This window comes from Trichosurus vulpecula, chromosome 7, assembly GCF_011100635.1.
Source record: "Trichosurus vulpecula isolate mTriVul1 chromosome 7, mTriVul1.pri, whole genome shotgun sequence".
NCBI lineage: Eukaryota > Metazoa > Chordata > Mammalia > Diprotodontia > Phalangeridae > Trichosurus > Trichosurus vulpecula.
Window position 1 is genome coordinate 255,512,598 of NC_050579.1, and position 22,704 is coordinate 255,535,301.

The following is a 22,704-nucleotide window of genomic DNA, read 5'->3' on the forward strand; positions in this document are numbered from 1 at the left end:
TTTAGTGCCATACCAATCGAACTATGAAAAATTATTTTATAGAGCTAGAAAAAATAATAACAAAATTCATCTGGAAGAACAAAAGGTCCAGAATAGCAAGGGAATTAATGAAAAGACGTGCTAGGGAAGGTGGCTTAGCTATACCAGATAATAAACTGTGTTATAAAAGAGGAATCATCAAAACTACTTGGTACTGGCTAAGAAACAGAGTGGTGGATCAGTGCAATAGGTTAAGTACACAAGATGCAGTAGTCAATGACTATAGCAATCTATTCTTTGAGAAACACAAAGAGTCCAGTTTCTGGGTGAAGAACTCACTATTTCACAAAAACTGCTGGGAAAACTGGAAAATAGTATGGCAGAAACTGGGCATTGACTAATACCTTATACCATGTACCAACATAAATTCATAATTTAGATATAAAGGCTGATACTATAACCACTTTGGGAGAGCAAGAAATAGTTCACCTGTCAGGTTTGTAGAGAAGGGAAGAATTTATGACCGAACAAGAGAGAGAGTGTGTTAGAAAATGCAAAATGGATCATTTTGATTATGTTAAATTGAAAATTTTTTGTACAAAGTCAATGCAACAAAGATTAGGAGGAAAGCAGAAAATTGGGAAAAAATCTTTATAACCAGCCGCTCTAATAAAGGCCTCACCTCTAAACTATACAGGGAACTGAGTCAAATTTATAAGAATACGAATCATTCCCCAGTTGATAAATGGTCAACAGATATGAACAGGCAGTTTTCAGAGGAAGGAATTAAAGATATCTATTATTAAATGCTGTAAATCCCTATTGATTAGAGAAATGAAAATCAAAACATCTCTTAAGTACCATATCTCTCCTGTCAGATTGGCTAACATGAAAAAACAGGAAAATGATAAATGCAGGAGAAGATGTGGGAAAATAAGAACGCTGTGTTACATTGTTGGTGGAGTTGTGAACTGATCCAGCCATTCTGGAGGGCAATTTGGAAGTATGCCCAAAGGGCTATAAAAATGTGCATACCCTTTGACCCAGCAATACTACTTCTAGGGCTATATCCCAGAGATCATGTAATGGGGAAATAGACCAGTATCTACACAAATATTTATAGCAGCTCTTTTTGTGGTGGCAGAGAATTGGAAATGAAGGGGATGCACATCAATTGGGGAATGGCTAAACAAGTTTTTGTGTATGAATGTAATGGAATACTATTGCTATAAGAAATGAGGAGACTGACCTCATAATCATCTGGAAAGACTTATATGATTTGATGCTGAGTAAGGAGAGCAGAACTATGAGAACATTAATACATGATTACAGCCACACTATCTGTGGTGACTAAGTTTTATTGACTTGGCTCTTCTCACCATGCAAGGTTCTAAGACAACTCCAAAAGACCCATGATGGAAAAAGCTATCCACATCCAGAGAAACAATTATGGATTCTGAATGCAGACTGAGGCAAACTATTTGCTCTCTCTTTTTTTTTCTTCTTTTTTGGTTTCATTTCTTCTGTCATGCTTCATTCCATTGGTTATAATTCTTCTTTACAACTTGACTATTGTGTAAATAAGTTTAATGTGAAGGTATATGGTGAACCTGTATTGGATTATATGCCATCTTGGGGAGGAGGGGGAAGGGGAGAAAATTTGGAACTTAAAGATTTGTGGAACTCAGTGTTTTAAACTGTAAATAAAAAATAAATAAAAAGAAAAGAAAAGGTAGTGAGATGTTGGCTAGTTGATAGCACAATTATAAATAGATTAGAACTGATTGAATTACTGGACTCACAGAGTAGTCACAAATGATTCACTGTCATCTTGGAAGGAATTATCTAGTGGAATATCCCAGAGTTTTTGGTTGGCCTTGGACTGTTTAACATTTTTTTTTTCCATTAACTAGGATGAAGGTGTAGATGGCGAGCTTTTCAATTTTGTATATGACGCAGTGTTGGGAGGAATATGCTGAGTGAAAGAATCTGAATTACAGGATGTTAAAAAATCTTGACAGTCTAGGTTTGAAACTAAAGATGAAATTTAGAGGGTTAAATGTAAAGTCATATACTTTGGTTTAAAAATATACTTTACAAATACAAGATTGGGGAAGTATTGCTTAAAGTGGTTTGTCTCAAGAACGTCTGAGAGTTTTGGTGGACCTCAAAATCGACGTGGTATGGTGGCCAAATAATTAGTATAATTTCCAGGAACAATAATAATAGCTTGCATTTATATAATACTTTGAGGCTTGCAAAATGCTTCACAAATACGGTCTCACTTTATCCTCACAACAACCCTAGGAAGTAAGGGCTATTATCATTCCCGTTTTATAGATGAAGAAACTGAGGCAGACAGAGTGACTTACCCAGAATCACACAGCTAGTAAGTGTCTGAGTTATCCAGAATAAGAATAAAGTACCTTGGGAGTTTATTGAACATCTGGCTTGTTGAGTGTGTTATAGAAAAGGTTATTAGTTATGGATTGGTATAGATGGCTGTTCAGTTAAGTTAGGTTAGGTTCGGATTTGGATTCGCACTGGCAATAAGACACACTCCCAACAGAATAAAGTTTTTTTTATTGAAAGACAGGGGAAATACTCTATTAACCCGCAACCACATTATTTAACAATTCCTACTACACAGTTAATGCAGTGACAAAGAGACAGAGACACACGGAGGCAACACCTGTTCAGAGGCAAACTGCCACCCCAGGTTTCTCCAAGCTGGGGAATCCCTCTCTTTTCTACAAACAGAGCGACAACAACAAAGGACACACACACAACATACAATATACACTTCACATTCAGAACCTGCACCCAAGGCTTCTCCAAAGCTGGGGAACCCCTTTTACAGCCTCCTTGGTTGGTCCTTCTGAACGTAATCCCAGGCAAAGCGTCCTTTCCGTGTGTGAGGTTTCAATGTGCCTGTCCCAAGTGGTGACTTTTATAGTGTCCTGAACAAGGAAGACTTACTGCTAACTGTCCCGGATGTTCTCTGCCAGAGAGGGTAGCCACTGCCCTCGGGAGGGGAAGATCCTGTCAGTCATTTTGTTTTTGAGAACTGGCTAGGTCCTCAAAAAAGCAGTTTCAGAAATATTTCCTGTTCTTTGTTCAGGGCCTATCAGTCTCCAAGCCGAAGAGGAATGTCTGAAGGATTCATTCTTATTCTTTATTAGGGGCCTGTCAGTCTCCAAGCTGGAGAGTCTACAGGTCTGCAGGGCAGGGAAGGGGGAAGGGAGAGCTGGGCTTACACTGTAATATGGAAGATCTTCTATAATGATTTATCATTCAATGGCTAATGAAGTCACTTCCAATTCTGAAATTCTGGTATTCTGTCACTCAACTCAAGTATTAGGATATTAATATTTAGTGCTGGACAGGCCCTTAGGAATAACTTAGTTTAATCTCCTTATTTGCCAGTGAGGATAGCAAGACCTAGGGAGGGGAAGGGTAGAGGGATGACCCTTATAATTAAACAAGCATTAACTATCAGAGTTGAGATTTGAACTCAATTCTTCTGACTACAAATCCACTGCTCTTTGCACTCCAGCATGCTGCGTCCTATATTTTTTCCACGAAGACTTTCCTCAGTCATCTTTAACCTCTTCCTTCTTTGAAATTTAAAAGCATGTACAGTTAATATAGTTAATAAATTATTTTATGAATGTGAAAAATTGTTTTGTCAACCAAATTGGTGCCCTTCTGAGGTCAGACATCATTTCTTGTGCTATAGTTTCCCTCACAATGAATAAAAACCAGCAGACTACATAGTAAGTGCACAAGTATTTCTTACATTGCATTATGAATTGTAGGAATGATAGGATCATAAGCTGGGCTGGAAGAGACTTCAAAAATTTTGTAGTCCAACCCTTTCAATTTACAAGTGAAGAAACTGATTTGCAGGGAAATGAAGTATCTTGCCTGTGGTCCCACAGGTTGTTATAATTGGCAGAGCTGGTATTTGATCCTATAACTGATTGTAAATCCAACACTTGCTACTATACAATGCAGATGTCATTTATGTTGTGGGTACCCCATCGATCTGATGTAGATCATAATTTCTTTCAAGCCTTTGTAAACTATCTTTATGAGTTATGGTGACTACTTGCTACTTGCTTTCTGTTGAGTCTCTCCAAATTTATTTAGACTGTTTTTTTCATATAAAAATACTTAGTCCATCGCATGAAGCCTGCCCTTGGATAGTGCCTACCAGAGTTTCATCTTACTACAAGAGCATTTGAGAGCCAAAGCCTCTTTGCTATGATCAGGCATCAGAATATAACTACTGGATGACCCAATAAATAAGTGTTGGCTAACTGATTAAAATATAGGAAAATATAAAACATTCCCTTTTCTGTCAAAGGCACTACTGCCAATTTTTCATGTTCATAACCATGGTATTCTTTTGAACTCTTCACTCTTCCTCACCCCCACCAATCAATTGCCAGATCTTCCCATTTTTATCTTTGCAACATCTTTATCATCTGACTTCTTTTTCTAATGACACAAACAACATTTTAATTAAGACTCTTGTTGCCCCTCACCTAAATTTTTACATTGGTTTCCTAGTTGTTTTCCCTGCTTCAAGTCACTTCTCATTCCAGTCATCCTCCATACTGCTGCCAATGTGATTTTTCTTAAACTCTGACCATTGCCCTCCACTATTTATTAAATTCCAAACTTCAATAAACTCTTAGATAAAATACAAAATCCTTTATTTAGCTTTTAAAGCTCTTCACAACCTGACCCCCAGCCTATTTTTCCAGCCTCAGTACTCCCACTCTTTCAGTAATCTTGTCGAACTGGCTTTCTCTGTTTCCCACACAAGATACTATCTCTCCCATCACCTTTTGTTTCCTGCTACCTGTGTGCCCTGGGGGAAGGCAGCATTAGTTCCTATGAGATATCATTCCGCTCCCCAAACTTTCATTTCCTGCTGAACCCACCTGATTTTCCAAGCCTCTGGTGAGAAGAGGAGCTACACCTTCCTCTGACTGTGTGCCTTCCACTTCCTGCATTTTTCCCCTGAAGGAAATCTTCTAGGGGTGGGGTGAGACTTTCATCTGTACCAGAGTAAGGCAGCTTCTGCATTCTACTGACAGCACAGGAGGTGAAGAGCCTCCACCACAAAGATGAGCACCCTTTTCTTCTATTGTCTGCTGTGCTTGTCCCTTGAAAGAAGAGAAAGAAGAAAGTCACTGGAGAATGGTACATCCATCTCTGGCTGTGCAGGCTTGAGTTACACTCCTAGCCTTTAGAGGGAAGAGGAGTAATGAAATAAGGCCTCCCATCTGACCACATGCTTTTCGTCTCATACTACACTTGTCTTCTGCCTGATTTCCAGCCTTCTCTGTAAAGAGGAGTGGCACCTTCCACTTGATGGTGAACATTTTTGCACTTGTTGAAAACCTATATGTCTCAGTAATTCTAAACCCTATAGATCATCATCCAAATCCCATTCCCCAACCCCCATCTCCGAATTCTTTATTCCCATCCCCCTTAGCCCTGTCACCCCAAAGTTGTCACCAAATGCCACTCACCCCTTTCACTGTATCCTCTGGAATAGCCCTTTGGAATTTGTTCCATAGGCAACAAACTTCCTTTCATCCTAAATCTTTTCCTTTTCCCCTCTTTCCATCTTCTAGCAATCACTGAAACCTGCTCTTTCTTAAGGAAACAGCCTCTCTAGCCACCTTTTCCAGGATTGATTACACCTTCATTTATTCCTCTTGGTTCATTGGTCAGTGCTGGAGAGTAGGAATATTCCTTGCTTCCCATTGCTATTTTCAGGTTCACCCCCTTTCTCCATCACTTAGTAACCTTTCCTCCTTTGAGATTCATGCTACTCACATTTGCCACCCAATCAAAATCCTGGTAGCTATTGTCTATAGACTTCTGACTTCCCTTCCTCCTCCAGTGAATTTGTTACCTGACCTATAATAGTTGTAGGTGACTTCCCTTCCTCCCTCAGTGAATTCGTTACCTGGCTTATAATTGTTCTCTCCTCCCCAACTCCTCCCTCATATTAGGGAACTTCAACATACACTCCCTCAATGCCCTAACCACTCAGTTCCTCAGCCTACTCACTTCCCTTGACCTACCCCTCTACATCACCCCAGGCCTATACATAGATGATCATACCTTTGATCTTGCCATCATCCCCAAATACATGACCTCCTTGTACAAAAATCCCCATATACAAAGAGATATCATATATCTCTTTATCTAACCGTAATGTATTAATTTTCCTTCTCTCCCTCCGTCTTCCCTTACCACACCCTACTTTACTTAACTCACACATTAACCCAGTCCCTTGACCCCTCAGTTCTCTTCCCAAGACATCTCCTCTGTAGTGGTCATTCTCCTCTTTTCCCCATCTTGACATCTTGGTTAACAAGTTCAGCTATACGCTGTCCTCTTCTCGACCCCTTCATCATATTGCTGATTGCACCCTGTCAAGTGTCAGCTTTGGATCAATCCCACCATATGCTGCATTTGTGTCTACAGGTGGACTTATACACACACACACACACACACACACATATACATATACACACATGTATGTATATATGTACACACACTATACACACATGTATGTACATATGCATACACAAGTATTTTGGTTACGTATTTCCCAATTACATATAAATTTTTTAAACAATAATTTTAAAAAATTTTGTGTTTCAAATTCTCTCCATCCCTCCCTCAACTCCCCCTCCTTGAGAAGGCAAGCAGTTTGATATTGACTATACATGTGAAGTCATGACAAACTTATTTCCATGTTAGCCACATTGCAAAAGAAAACAAAAGAAAACAAAAAAAGTAAAGAAAATAAAAGGAAATGTGCTTTAAGATGTATTCAGAGTTCATCTATTCTCTCTCAAGGTGGATATTTTTCATTGTATGTCTTTTGGAATTACCTTGAATCATTGTCTTGATCAGAGTAGCTAAGTCTTTCATAGTTGATCGTTCTTAAAATATTGCTGTTACTTCAGTGGTACATGGCACAAAAAAAATTGACCACGCATTAGGGCATAAGAGCCTCACAGTCTAATGTAGAAAGGCAGAAGTATTAAATGCTTCCTTTTCAGATCATAATGCAATAAAAGTTACACTATATAGAGGAAAGTGGAAAGATAAAAATTAATTGGAAATTAATCTAATCCTAAAGAATAAAGAATGGTTGGGTCAAAGAACAGATCATAGAAATAATCAATAACTTCACTAAAGAAAATGACAGTGAGACAATATACCAAAATTTATGCAACTCAATCAAAGTGGGAGCAGGGGAAAATTTATATCTTTAAATACATCAATAAAATAGAGAAAAACTAGGTCAATTTATTGGGCATGCAACTAAAAAAATGGAATAAGAACAGATTAAAAACTTTCAATTAAATACCAAATTGGAAATACTGCAAATCAAAGGTGAGATTAATAAAAGTGAAAGTAAGAAAACTATTGAGATAATAAATAAAATTAGGAGCTGGTTTTATGAAACAAACAAACAGAAAGATAAACCATTGGTTAATTTGATTAAGAAAAGAAAGAAGAAAACCAGATTACCAATATCAAAAATGAAAAGGGTAAATTCACCACCAATGAAAAGGAAATTGTTAGAAGTACGCTTGACACTGAAATTCAGGTATCAAGGGCAATTTATTATTATTGAGGAATCCAAAGTAATTGGGCTTACATTCCTGGCCAGGAGTGGACTCCACCCTTCTTTAGGAAGAGGGAGTGGGGATTATAGGAGTAAGACAACTTTATTCTGTTAGAATGATGAAGATTGATGCACCATCAGCTCAGTACCTCCCTTCAGAGAACAGATTGGTCTGCTCCCTTCTGGGTTACAACCTTCCCTACACGCCCCCCACATGCAACTCCGTGGTGTGTTGCCCCCACCTCAACACACATGCCATGTTCAAAAATGGTGGAAAACTCCTCTCTGTGGGTGTGTAAGGTAATATCCAGTTAGCCAATTAAGCATGCATGGCAGCCATTTGACCCAGTTTTCTCTTCAACCCTGACCATTCTCTGGCTGATTTAGACCAGTTTTCCTAACATCCTGAATCTGTGGTTTTTGCAAAACCGCAAACTTTATTCTGATTGTCTGGGGACCCTCATCCTGGTTAATTTTTACTCCCTTCTTTGTTCAAGCGGACACTTCATTAATTATTCTGTGGAACTTAATTAACTCTTCTATGGAAACATAGCTTTCCCTAACTTTTACCAGTCTCTCACAAAATCAAAGCAGTTATTAGGAATTATTTTGCCCGTTATATGCCAGTAAATCTGACAACTCTAAGTGAAATAGGTGAATATTTATTAAAATGTAAATTGCCCAGATGAAAAGAAGAGGAAACAAATTATTTGAATAACCTTATCTTAGAGAAAGCAATTGAACAAATCAACATTAAACTCCCTAAATAAAAATCCCAGTACCAGATGGGTTCACAAGTGAATCCTTCCAAGCATTTTTTTTAATAAGTTAATTTGTTTGTTTTTAGTTTTCAACATTCACTTCCATAAATGAACTTCCATAAGTTTTAAATTTTATGTGTCCAGAGGGCAATCAAACTATGCATCCCCTTTGATTCAGCAATATCACTACTAACTCTGTATTTCAAAAAGATAAAAAAGGGGGGGGCGGGGAGGCAGATGAGGAGAAAGGACCTACTTATACACAAATATTTTTAGCAGCTCTTTTTGTGGTGTCAAAGAATTGGAAATTGAGGGGATGCCCATCAATTGTGGGGAATGGCTGAATAAGTTATGGTATATGAATGTAATGGAATACTATTGTGCTACAAGAAATGATAAGCCAGGATTCAGAAAAACCTAGAAAGACTTACAATGAACTTACAAGTGAAGTGAGGAGAACTAGGAGAGCACTGTACACAGTAACAGCAACAATGTGTGATAATCAGCTATGAATGACTTAGGTCTTCTCAGCAGTACAGTGGTCCAAGACCGTGCCAAAGGACTTATGATGCAAAATACTGTCCACCTCCAGACAAAGAACCAATGGAGTCTGAGTGTAGATTGAAGTATACTATTTTCACTTTTTTCCCCCTTTTTTTCCTTTTGTTTCTTCTTTCACAACATGACCAATAGGGAAATATGTTTTACATAATTGCACACAAATAACCTATATCAAATTGCTTACCACCTTAGGGAGGGGGGAGGGGAGAGAAGGACAGAAAAAATTCAAAACTCAAAAAAAATTTTTAAGTGGATGTTAAAACTTGTCTTTCCATGTAATTGGAAAAAATAAAATATTATTTAAATATATTGCTGTTACTGTGTACAGTATTCTCCTTGTTCTGCTCACTTAACTTTGTTGTTATTGTTCATTCATTTCAGTCATGTCCAACTTTTCACAACCCCATTTGGGGTTTTCTTGGCCAAGATACTGGAGTCGTTTGCCATTTCCTTGTCCAGCTCATTTTACAGATGAGGAACTGAGGCAAACAGGATTTAGTGACTTTTTCAGAGTCACACAGTTAATGTCTACAGCCAGATTTGAACTCAGGAAGATGAGTCTTCCTGACTACAGGCTTGGAATGCTATATACACTGTGCCACCTAGCTTCTCTCACTTCATTTTGCATGAGTTCATATATATTATATGAGTTCTTTCACTCCGCATGAGTTCATATAAATCTTTTCAGGTTATTTTGAAACCATCCTGCTCATCATTTCTTACATCACAGTAGTATTCCTTCACAATCATATGCCACAACTTGTTCAGCTGTTCTCCAGTTGATGGACGTCCCCTCAATTTCCAATTCTTTGCCACTGCAAAAAGGGCTGCTACAAATATTTTTGTACAAATAGATACTTTTTCCTTTTCTTTGATCTCTTGGATATAGACCTAATAGTAGTATTGCTGGGTCAAAAGATAAGCACAGGTTTTGTTTTTTTATTTTAATTTAAGATTTTATTTTTCCCCTGATTACATGTAACAACAATTTTAACATGTTTTTTAAATTTTGAGTTTCAAATTTTCTCCTTCCTTCCACTACCCCCTTAATGAGAAGGTAAGCAACTTGATATAAGCTATACATGTGTAGTCATGCAAAACCTATTTCCATATTAGTCATTTTGTAGGGGGAAAAAGACTCCCCCCCAAAAACCCCAAGAAAAATAAAGTTTAAAAAAGTATTCTTTGATCTGCATTGACAAACCATCAGTTCTTTCTCTAGAGGTAGATAGCATTTTTCATCGTAAGTCCTTCAGAATTGTCTTAGATCTTTGTATTGCTGAGAATAGCTAAGTCATTCACAGTTGATTGTTGTACAGTACTGCTGTTACTGTGTACCATGTTTGACTGATTCTGCTCATTTCACTTTGTATCCGTTCGTCTAAGTCTTACCATGTTCTTCTAAGAGCATCCTGCTCATCATTTCTTATAGCACAATAGTGTTCCATCACAGTCCTATACCACTTGTTCAGCCATTCCCCAATTTATTGACATCCTCTCTATTTCCGATTCTTTGCCACTATTCTGTTCATCTTTGTTATTTTTATCAGAAATACTTGAAAATCATCTATTTCTTAAAATGTCCATTTATTTTCCCTGAATATACTCAGTTTTGCTGAGTAGGCTCTTCTGGCTTGTAGTCTTAGTTCTCCTTTCCCTTCTGGAATATCATATTTCATGCCCTTTGGTCCTTTGTTGTGGTAGCTGCCAAATCTTGTGTGTTCTTGACTATGGCTATGTGATATTTTAATGGTTTCTTTTTGGCTACTTTCAATATTTTCTCTGACCTCGGAGTTCTGGAATTTGACAATCATAATCCTGTGAGTTTTCATTCTGGGATCTCTTATAGATGGTGATTGGTGTATTCTTTTAATTTCTATTTTACCCTCTTATTCTAGGACAGGGCTGTCCAAAATGCAGCCTGCAGGCCCCATGTGGCCCACCTACAAGCATAGAAATTTACATAAATGCTTTAGTAAGTGAAGCCGAGCTACCACAGAGCTCTCACTAAAATGGTAAATCAAAATATATTGTCTATTGTTTCAATAAAAACCTAAGGTTAGACAGCCCTGTTCTAGGATAAGGCATCTTTCCTTAATAATTTCTTGAAATATGAAGTCTAGTCTTTTTCTTTTTCTATCTTTACTTTGTGATTATGGATTTCAGATAGTCCAGTAATTTTTAATTTAGCTCTCCTCTGTCTTTTTTCCAGGTCAGTTGTTTCTTCAGTGAGATATTTTATATTTTCTGTTTTTTCATTATTTTTACTTTGTTTTATTGTTTCTTAAAGTCTCATGAAACCATTAGCTTTTAGTTGCCCTATTCTGATATTTAAGGAATTATTTTCTTCAGTGAGCTTTTGTACCTTTTTTCCCCTCTGGCTAATTTTACTTTTTAAGGAGTTATTTTCACTAGTGAAATTTTCTACCTATTTTATTTTCTACCATTTAGACAGTACTGGTTTTTCAGGTGTTATTTTCTTCAGTATTTTTTTGTGCCTCCTTTACCAAGCTGTTAATTCTCTTTTCACAGTTTTCTTGCATTGCTTTAATTTCTTTCCCTTATTTATTCTTTGCCAGTCTTATTTCATTTTTAAAATGATTCTTTGGCTTTTCTGGCAATTCTTTTTGGGCTTGTATGCAAATTGAATTTTTTTTTCCTTTTGAGATTTTGTTTGTAGCCATTTTGACATGATTTTCTTCCTTCTGACTTTGTATCTTGATCTTCCCTGTCAACATAGTAGCTTTTTATGATCAGGTTCTTTTTTGTTGCTGTTCACTCAATTTTCCAGCATATTTTTTTAATTTGAACTTTCTGTTTCTGTTTGGTTCTATGTGCCCATGTGTGTCAAGGAGCACTGTCCTTCAGGCTTTTTCACACTGTTATTTTTGGAGCCAATTTTGGGACTTTCAGGTTTTGGGTGCTTCCAGGGTGGTCTGACCTGGAGAGAGCTGTGGTTGCTGCTCTCATTTCTGTGCTCTGCTCCCATGTGCCCGAGACTGCCACTGCTTCCCAGGATTCCTCCTCCCTTGTGACTGATAGTATTCATCTCATCCCTGAAACTACAACCCAGAAGTGGGAATGGGCAATGGAGTTTCCAAAAAACTCCCTGTCTTGCTCCTAGTACTAGCACTGGGGTTGCCAATCATGTTTTCCTGGCCCAATTCTGTTCCTGTCTCTGGGCTTAAATTTCCTAAAGCTGTTGCTGCTGCTGTCCCTACTGTCTCCAAGGCTTACAATTGGTGTTGCCTCCATCTGTGCTCCAGGCCAGTCCTCATCTCAGTTTCACAGACCTTGCTTTCCAACCCCCTAAGTGGTTGTAACAACAATGTTACTAGCAGCTGTTCTGGGGATGTAAAGCCAGTAATAACACCAGCACACAGGAGGGCTGCTAGCACAAGTTCTTTGATCTGCTCTTCTAAGAAGAGCAACTTTAAGGGGTTAACAGTCTTACTTTAATTAAACATACATATATCATTCACTTAGTTCAGGGGGAAAAGCCAGCACCCTGGACTTCAGAGAGAATACAAACAGAAATTACAAACAGAGAAAATATAAACAGAGCAAATAACACAGATCAACAGACAGGCTTCTAGCTGTCTGACCAAAGCTATACATACATAGTTACCAGAGAGAGAGAGAAGCACCAACATCATTTTCAAAGCTGGGGGGCTCTTTAACGGCTACCCAGAGTCTCCACACCAACATTCTTCCGATGAGTGAGCCCCAAGCAAAATGCTAACCTCAGAGTATATATACACTTCTTCAGGATCAGAGGGCGTCACAACCATGCCATTCAAACCCATGTGACTAGGCCTTCCCATGACTTAAGCAGGTCATCAAAGACTCTTGATTGAAACAAAGGCAAGACTCAAAGGCACTTAATTGCCTTAGTGCTGAGAAGCGCTCCAAAACAAAAAACAGCAAAAAGTCCCACCTGCTTGCCATCACAGTGGTCTTGGACTGGAAAAAAGGTCTCACCTCAACCTTTTGTTGGTTCTGCTACTCCAGAATTCAGTTTGAGGCATGATTTTCAAATTTCTTGGAAGGCAAAGTTTAGAGAACAGGCCCATAATGCTTCCTCCCACCATCTTGGATCCACCCTGGATATCTCAATGTCCTCTTCTCAGTCCTGTTCTTCTTGGCCTATTTTGTAGATTTTAACAGTGTTCATCTCTTTCTCCTTGATGATTTCTTCTTTCTAGGTTTTCTGGATGCTACTCTCTCCTGGTTTTTCTGTGTATCAGATCACTTTTCAGTCTCCTTTGCTGGATCTTCATTCAGGTCACACCCTCTAATTATAGATGTCTCTCATGGTTCTGCCCCAGGCCCTCTTCTTTTCTCCCTCTTGGCAATCTCATCTCCTCCCATAGATGTAGCTACCATTTCTATGCTGACGATTCTCATACCTACCTTTCCTCCCTTTTCTTGTCTTCAGACTTCCAATTCCCTATCTCCAGCTATATTACAGATATCGTGAACCAAATAGCCAGTAAAAATCTTAAGCTCAATGTATCTAAAACTGAACTTACTATCTTTTCCCCACACCCTCTCCTCCTACCCAACTTCCCTAAAATATAGAGAGCAAAACCATCCTCTCAGTTCCCTAGCCTCACATATTAGGTGTCATCCTTGTCCCCTCACTGTCTTTTCACCCCTTATACCCAATCTGTTGCCAAGGCCTATTGATTTAGTCTTTTCAACATCTCTTGAATATCACGCATCTGTGTTCTGATGCTGCCATTATCCTGATTCAGGCCCTTATCACCTCATGCATGGACTATACAATAGTCTGCCTGCCTCAAATCTCTCCCCTCCTCCATACAGCCATTAGAGTGATTTTTCCTTAAAGCACGTGTTTGACTGTATCACTCCCTTCCCCCTTCCAATAGACTCCTGTGGTTCCGTTACCACCAGGATCAAATACAAAATTCTCTGGCATTCAAAGCCCTTCATAACCTAATCCCCAACATGAACTGAATGGAAGTTCAGTAACACTGACCTTTTGCTGTTCCATGAACAAGACACTCTGTCCCTCAGCTAGAAGCATTTTCTCTACTTGTCTGTCCCTATGTGGGACACTCTTCTTTCTCAGCTCTACCTTTTAACTTCCCTAGTTTCTTTCCAGTCGCAGCTACAATTCTGTCTTCCACAGAAAGCATTTTCCAACCCCTCTTCATTCTTGTTTCTCCCTTCTATTCCCTATTTTTCCTGTGTATACCTTGTTTATAAAATGTGTATTTTCTTGTTATCTTCCCCCTTAGACTGTTAGCTCCTTCAGGACAGAGACTGACTTTTGCCTTTTTTTTTTTCTTTTTTTTTTCTTTTTTTTTTTTTTAATGCAATTTATTTATTTAACATATTTGGTTTTCAGCATTGATTTTCACAACAGTTTGGATTACAAATTTTCTCCCCATTTCTGCCCTCCCCCCCCACTCCAAGATGGCGTATATTCTGGTTGCCCTGTTCCCCAGTCAGCCCTCCCCTCTATCACCCCCCTCCCCTCTCATCCCCTTTTCCCTTCCTTTCTTGTAGGGCAAGATAAATTTCTACGCCCCATTGCCTGTGTATCTTATTTTTTAGTTGCATACAAAAAGTTTTTTTGTTTTTGAACATCTGATTTTAAAACTTTGAGTTCCAAATTCCCTTCCCTCTTCCCTTCCCACCCACCCTCCCTAAGAAGTTGAGCAATTCAACCTAGGCCACACATGTATTATTATGTATAACCCTTCCACAATATTCATGTTGTGAAAGGCTAACTACATTTTGCTCCTTCCCAACCCATCCCGCTTTATTGAATTTTCTTCCTTGACCCTGTCCCCTTTCCAAAGTGTTTGTTTTGATTACCTCCACCCCCATCTGCCCTCCACTCCATCATCCCCCTGCCTTTTATTTTTTTTTTTTTATCTTCCTCCCTCTTCTTTCCTGTGGGGTAAGATACCCAACTGAGTATGTATGGTATTCCCCCTCAGGCCAGATCTGATGAGAGCAAGGTTCACTCATTCCCCCCTCACCTGCCCACTCCCCTCCTCTCCTAGAACTGCTTCCTCTTGCCACCTTTATGGGAGATAATCCACCCCATTCTATCTCTCCCTATCTCCCTCTCTCAGTAAGTTACTCTCTCATCCCTTAATTTCATTTTATTTCTTTTAGCTATCTTCCCTTCATCCTCAACTCACCCTGTGTCTGCTCTCTTTCTTTTACATATATATATATATATACACATACATACACATACATACATATACACATAGATACATGCATACATACACATTCACTTATATATATACATAAACATATATATATGCATATATATATATGCATATTCCCTTCAACTACCCTAATACTGAGGTCTCATGAATCATACTCATCATCTTTCCATGTAGGAATGTAAACAAAACAGTTCAACTTTAGTAAGTCCCTTGCAATTTCCGTTTCTTGATTACCTTTTCATGCTTCTCTTGATTCTTGTGTTTGAAAGTCAAATTTTCTATTCAGTTCTGGTCTTTTCACTGAGAAAGCTTGAAAGTCCTCTATTTTATTGAAAGTCCATATTTTGCCTTGGAACATGATACTCAGTTTTGCTGGGTAGGTGATTCTAGGTTTTAATCCTAGCTCCATTGACCTCCGGAATATCGCATTCCAAGCCCTTCGATCTCTTAATGTAGAAGCTGCCAGGTCTTGGGTTATTCTGATTGGGTTTCCACAATACTCAAATTGTTTCTTTCTGTCTGCTTGCAGTATTTTCTCCTTGATCTGGGAGCTCTGGAATTTGGCAACAATATTCCTAGGAGATTTCTTTTTGGGATCTATTTGCGGAGGCGATTGATGGATTCTTTCAATTTCAATTTTGCCCTGTGGCTCTAGAATATCAGGGCAGTTCTCCTTGATAATTTCCTGAAAGATGGTATCTAGGCTCTTTTTTTGATCATGGCTTTCAGGTAGTCCAATAATTTTTAAATTATCTCTCCTGGATCTATTTTCCAGGTCAGTGTTTTTTCCAAGGAGATATTTCACATTGTCTTCCATTTTTTCATTCCTCTGGTTCTGTTTTATAATATCCTGATTTCTCATAAAGTCACTAGCTTCCACTTGCTCCAATCTAATTTTTTAAAGTAGTATTTTCTTCAGTGGTCTTTTGGACCTCCTTTTCCATTTGGCTAATTCTGCCTTTCAAGGAATTCTTCTCCTCATTGGCTTTTTGGAGCTCTTTTGCCATTTGAGTTAGTCTATTTTGTAAGGTGTTGTTTTCTTCAGTGTATTTTTCAGTATTTTTTTGGGTCTCCTTTAGCAAGTCATTGACTTGTTTTTCATGGCTTTCTCGCATCCTTCTTATTTCTCTTCCCAATTTTTCCTCTACTTCTCTAACTTGCTTTTCCAAATCCTTTTTGAGTTCTTCTATGGTCTGGGGCCAGTTCATGTTTTTCTTGGAGGCTTTGGTTGTAGGCTCTATGACTTTGCTGTCTTCTTTAGGCTGTATGTTTTGGTCTTCTTTGTCACCAAAGAAAGAATCCAAAGTCTGAGACTGAATCTGGGCGCGTTTTCGCGTCCTGGCCATATTCCCAACCAACTAACTTGACCCTTGAGTTTTTCAGTGGGGTATGACTGCTTGTAGATTACAGAGTTCTATGTTCTACGTTTGGGGGGGAGGTGCCAGCTCTGTCAGAGCCGCACTCCTCCTTCCCCAAGGACCCCCAGTCCAGACTGGGCTCAGATCTTCGGCAGGCTGTGCACCCCTGCTGTGATCCGCCACTTAATTCCCCCCACCAGGTGGGCCTGGAGCCAGAAGTAACAACAGCTGTAGCTGCCCCACCTCCGCTGCCCCCGGGGCTGGAAGCTGAACCGCGAACTCCTTCCACTCCCGCAGCTTTTCCCACTAACCTTCTCCGCAGTCTTTGGTGTTTGTGGGTCGAGGGGTCTGGTAACTGCTCACGTATTCAGGGCGCTAGGGCCCCCTCCGCCCGGCCTCTGGTCTGGATCGTCCACGCCGCTCAGGCTGGGCTCTGCTCCACTCCGTTCCCAGCTCCCAGCTCCCAGCTCCCAGCTCCGTGTGGAATAGAGCTCACCCAGAGACCATCCGGGCTGTCCTGGGCTGGAGCCCTGCTTCCCTCTGCTGTTCTGTGGGTTCTGCCGTTCTAGAGTTGGTTCAGAGCCATTTTTATAGGTTTTTGGAGGGACTCGGGTACGGAGCTCACTCTAGTCCGTGCTTACCAGCCGCCATCTTGGCTCCGCCCCTCGACTTTTGCCTTTTTAATACCTTAATGCTTAGCATGGTGCCTGGCATATAATAAGTGTTTAATAAATGTTTATTGACTTGCTGACTTTGTTGTGGCCATCCCTCATACATGAGATGTACTTCTTCTTCACCTCTGTGTCATGGAAAGGAAACTTCAAGCTGCGTCTCAAGTAGCATCTTCTCCGTGAAGCCTTCTTTAATTTCTGCAATTGCTAGTGCCTTCTTTAACTATAACTCTAACTTTAACTTAACTATATTTAACTTCCTTGAATTTATTTTTGTTACATTTAATTTATATACACTAATGTCTACAACTGTCTCATTGTTAGATTGTAAACTTCTAGAATGTATGAATTATTTTATCCATTGTATTTATATCTCCAGAGCCTTGCACAATGCCTGGCACATTGTAGGCAAATAATAATTGTTTGTTAATTGATTCACAGAAGTGGGAAATTATAAATGGAATATTCTTTATACCGTCAGATGTGATCACTCTTGTCAGTTGTTTTTTGCCTAACTCTTTTCCTTTTTTTCCAAGGAGGCCTAGGAGGTAGGGAGGTATATTTGGAAATGACTGTGATGTAGAAACAAAAGGTATCAATAAAACTTATTTTAATAAATAATATCTAGGTTGAGGAAACAAAGAAATATAGATAATATACTACTTACCTTTCCAGGTTTTTTTGAGGATCACATGAAATGAATGCACCCAAAAGCACATTGTACAGTAATAACTAATCTTCTGAAGAAGCAAGCTATTATCTAAATTTAAATATACATTATTATTATTATTATTATTATATTTAGTCTGACTAAATTATTAGTCCAATAATTTTCAAAATTTTCTTTCTTTTTTAACTGATGAATGTTATTTTTAAAAATTTTTTTAATTTATTTTTTATTTTTAGTTTACAACACGCCGTTCCATAAGTTTTTGAGTTCTAAATTTTCTTCCCCCTCTCTCTCCTTCCCCCACCCCCAGATGGCATGTAATATGATATAGGTTCTACGTAGACCTTCACGTTAAACTTATTTACACAATAGTCAAGTTGTAAAGAAGAATTATAACCAATGGAATGAATCATGAGAAAGAAGAAACAAAACCAAAAAAGAAGGAAGAAAAAAGAGAGCAAATAGTTTGCCTCAACCTGCATTCAGACTCTGTAATTCTTTCTCTGGATATGGATAGCTTTTTCCACCATGAGTCTTTTGGAGCTGTCTTTGAACCTTCTATTGCTGAGAAGAGCCAAGTCTATCAAAGTTAGTCATCACAGATACCATGGGTCTGTAATCGTGTATAATGTTCTCCTGGTTCTGCTTCCCTCACTCAGCATCAGATCATTTAAGTCTTTTCAGGTTATTATGAAGTCTGTCTGCTCCTCATTTCTTATAGCACAGTAGCATTCCATTACATTCATATCCCACAACTTATTTAGCCATTCCCCAATTGATGTGCATCCCCCTGATTTCCAATTCTTCATGACCACAAAAAGAGCTGCTATTTTTCCCACTTGTATGATTTCTTTGGGATACTGCCCTAGAAGTGGTATTGCGATTTTCAAACTTTTCAAGCTACTTATTCATAAATAAAATGAGGCTATTGGACTAAGTTATTTAAGACTCTTCTGATACCTTTTTCAGTTCACTCCAGTTTAACTATAACTCTTTACCCAAAAAGAACCTTGCAGGATTTCTAGGCAGTCGAAAGGGTAGTGTTGATATTGTAATAAGAATGGTTTAAAAACGAAATAGATATTATTGAGAAGGAGATTTACTTCTCCAAATCCCAGTGACTTTCAGAATTTATTGTAATTATTTTTTACTTGTCCTCATGCTCAGAGACATAGATCAAGTAAGTGAAACTTCTTTGTTGGTGTATGTTAGTGTAGGTGCGATAGAATGATTAAAATGAACATGATGCATCTAATTGAATTTACTCTCATCAATTTTTTTTTGTGCCAACAGGGTCCGGGAGGCTGCAATGACAGGTCTAATGGAGCTGACAATTTTGCTAACAAGAAATCATCCAGAGCTCATTGAAGCAAGTGTGTGAGTATTGAAATTGTATAGCTAGCTTCATCCTATAAATCCTATATTTCTACTAACTTCAGTCCCATTGGAATATGTATCATGATGTTGGCCATGCCCTACAACTCCCTCAGTAGATACCTAGTTGTTTCCAGAGGCTCTTAACATTTTCCTGTATTGGGTATAACCAGTGAGTGCCAAGCAGCTTGACTATTGTAAATAAAAGTTTGTGTAGTCCATTTGTCCAGAAACAGTCATGATTCATATTGGCAAGCATGTTAGAAGGCAGAGGTGTCAAACTCACTGAGGGCCACACTCACAAAACTCTAGAGTTATAATTGGGAAATGTTTAACAAAATAAATAAAAATATAATACAGCATAGATGATGGTGATTTATGGCTTTCTAAGTTAGTATATGGCCTGCAGGGATTCATTACTTTTTGAGTTTCAATACCATTTTTTAAAGGAAATATGATGGTGCATTTGTGGAAATGACATATATAACTACCCAGTTAGATAATTAGTATATCTGGAGACTGAAAGAAAAACACATCAAAATATATCATTGTTTCTACAGTGACAGAATGCTGAGGACACATTGCATTTAAATGCCTGGCAGCAGAGTGAAAGGAGGGTAAAAACAATAATGGGGCATAGTTCTACTGAGCTTTAAATTTTGCAGAAGTAAATACAATTAGGTAGATTAGGATATAATGTTCTAAAGTAATTTGATTAGTTCTTTAACAATTATATTAAAACCTATGCATTCAAATGAGTATTTTCCCATCAGAAATATTAACTTGGGAGGCTATATGCTATTCCCAAATGTTGCCATCACTCACATCATTTTTAGATTTATCTTTTAGTATTGTCCCTTAGAAGAAGGAAGAATAATGAATATACATACCCTGCCCTAAAATCACTGGGAATTTGGAAATATGTCCAACCCAGTTATAATCACAGGCATTGAATATGGTCATGCTAAAATTCTGCATGTATTTTGTCTAATAAGAAAGAAAGGACTTGACAGGAGAATGATGATGAAGATAATGCAAAATCGAAGTGCTTTTTATCCCTTTTCTGGCATGAGGGATGACAAAAGAAGAGTTGTTCATGATCTTTTAGATCTTTTAGCTTTTAGAGAAAGTGTGGTTTAGAAAGAAGGAACAATCTAAAATAAGTTGATATGGAGTAGAGAAACTAGGTTAGTCACCCTGTGGCAAAGTAGGAGGGATATTCTTGCTTCCCACCATTATATTCCTATGTCATCTCAGGCAGACTCCTCATATGCTACTGTCCCTACTCAGGGATAAAAAATGAAAAGAGGTTTTTACTTTCAAGGTTCTGACATTCATTTTGCAACACTTAGGATAATCAGGAAACCAGCTAGAAAATGTTGAGGCTCTATACAAGGCCATGTAGAATCATAGAATGTTTAAAGTGGGAAGAGACTTCGGAAGCTATCTAGCCTAATTCCTACCTGAACATTATACTAGTATACCTGTAAAAACTCTAATGGGGGAGAACTTTATGTTTTAGTTCATTCCACTTTTTTATAGCTCTACTTGTTAATTTTTTTGTGTGTGTCGAACTGTCCCTTTCTACAGCTTCTACCCTTGTTCCTAATTATGCTCTTTGGTGCTGAACAGGACAATTCTAATTTTCCCCAAATAGTCCTTCAAATATTTGTAAACAGCTATTGTGTCTCAAATCTTATCTTCTCCAAGCTAAATGTTTCCTTTTCCTTTTACCAGTTTTCATATGACATTATCTCAAGTCCCTAAATGATTTGCCCTTCTCTGAGCAAATGTCCTTCTGAAAATGTGGCATGCAGAATTGAATATAATATTCCAGGTGTGGTCTGACGAGAGGACAGTAAAGCAGGGATATCACTTCACTAGTTGTATACTATGCCTCTCTATTCACACTAAGATTATATTTGATTTTTGTGGGGGTCTATTTTAATATATGTATGACTTTTATTAAAATACCTGGATCTTTTTCAAACAAATGGCTATCTGTTATTGAAGTTGATTTTTTGAACCTAAGGATAAGACTTTATACTTATCCATGTTAATCCTAGTGTTCTATTCTTAAAAGAGGCATGCAGGCTTTTTTTTGTGATCACCTTTCCTAGATGTTCATTAATGCACTAGTCTAGGATTTTTCAAGAATCAAAAGTCAGACTTACAAGCCTACAATTTGCATCTTGTACTCTTTGCTCATTTTTGAAAACTGGGACAGCATTTTCCTTTATTGAGCTTTGTGGAACAGCTTCACTTTTCCCTGTTCTCTAAAATATCACTGACAACAGCTCCATCAATGACATCTGCCATTTAAAAAAAATAACCTTGAATGGAGTTCATCTAGGTCTGGTGACATCAATTCATTAAAGTCACCTGAGTACTATGATTAATTATCTGTGCTTTCTTATCTCTACTAATGATTTTTCTTCTGTCATTTCTAATCTAGAAAATAATTCTACTTAGAGGAGAAAAAACAAAGGTAAAATGAGGCAATGATAAATAACAATGAAAGGAAGACAGAACTACCTCAGCCCTCATTGTCCCATTCACCACAGGCAGTTATCCTATCTCTTCTTTAATCCTCCTTTTTTTTTTGCCCCTGACATATATTTTTCAAAACACCTTTTCTCAGCCATTAGCATTTCTTCTTTCTTACAAGCCACAGTTCATCTTGTGATGAACTTTCATCTTAACATTCTTGACACTTCCACTTTGTTATTTCTGAGTGATTTATCAACCAGTGTTTATGACATGGCTGCCCTGTAGTCAGGATTCTAGTAGATTTTTATACGAAATCTAATACTGTCCTTGCCTAGAAGAACCTTACAATTTGGTTTAGGAGATAGTATGAAAAAACTGGAGAACATTTTAAAAGCAAGTAATAATTATGTATTAAATAGTCTTGCCAGTCATGTATTAAATGCTCAGTGAATATTTGTGGAATAAGTGAATTCTGAGAATATTTTTTATAAATTATGGAGTAAAATATTGTATCATTTTAAATTCATCCAAGATATGCTTTTAATTCATAAATATATCCATTTAAAATCCTCAAATCCAAAATTTCATAATGCAGTATCTATATTTAATATTAATCTAGCATGTGTGTATACACCCTCTTTTTGATGTTAAATTAGCCATGTTTAATATTCCATTCGTGACAACAGAATTTTTAAAAATTGAAGTATTAGCCAACTACATGATCCAAAAGCCACCAACACTCCCTATCCACGTTGTCAGCGATTTGTCACATTATGTGCAATGCTCCCAGTACCACACTACCCACTAAAAACAGTGTTGTTTTAAAGGAATCTGATCTCTTCTTGGTAACAATGCTCTATTAATATCCAAAGGCATTAACGTAAAGCTCAATCCTGAAGCACTACAAATAAAATTGGATGATTTGTTCATGTTACTTTATAATGTACCAAATCAGAACT

General features: G+C 37.9%; 1 protein-coding gene across 1 annotated transcript in view; it reads left to right on the forward strand.

The window, feature by feature from the left end:
* Positions 1 to 22,704, forward strand: part of TBCD (tubulin folding cofactor D) — a 497,899-nt gene that overhangs the window by 386,795 nt on the left and 88,400 nt on the right. The window contains exon 31 of the mRNA XM_036767571.1: positions 19,175 to 19,258. Within this exon, the coding sequence (XP_036623466.1) occupies positions 19,175 to 19,258 (84 nt within the window). The remainder of the gene's footprint in view (positions 1 to 19,174; positions 19,259 to 22,704) is intronic.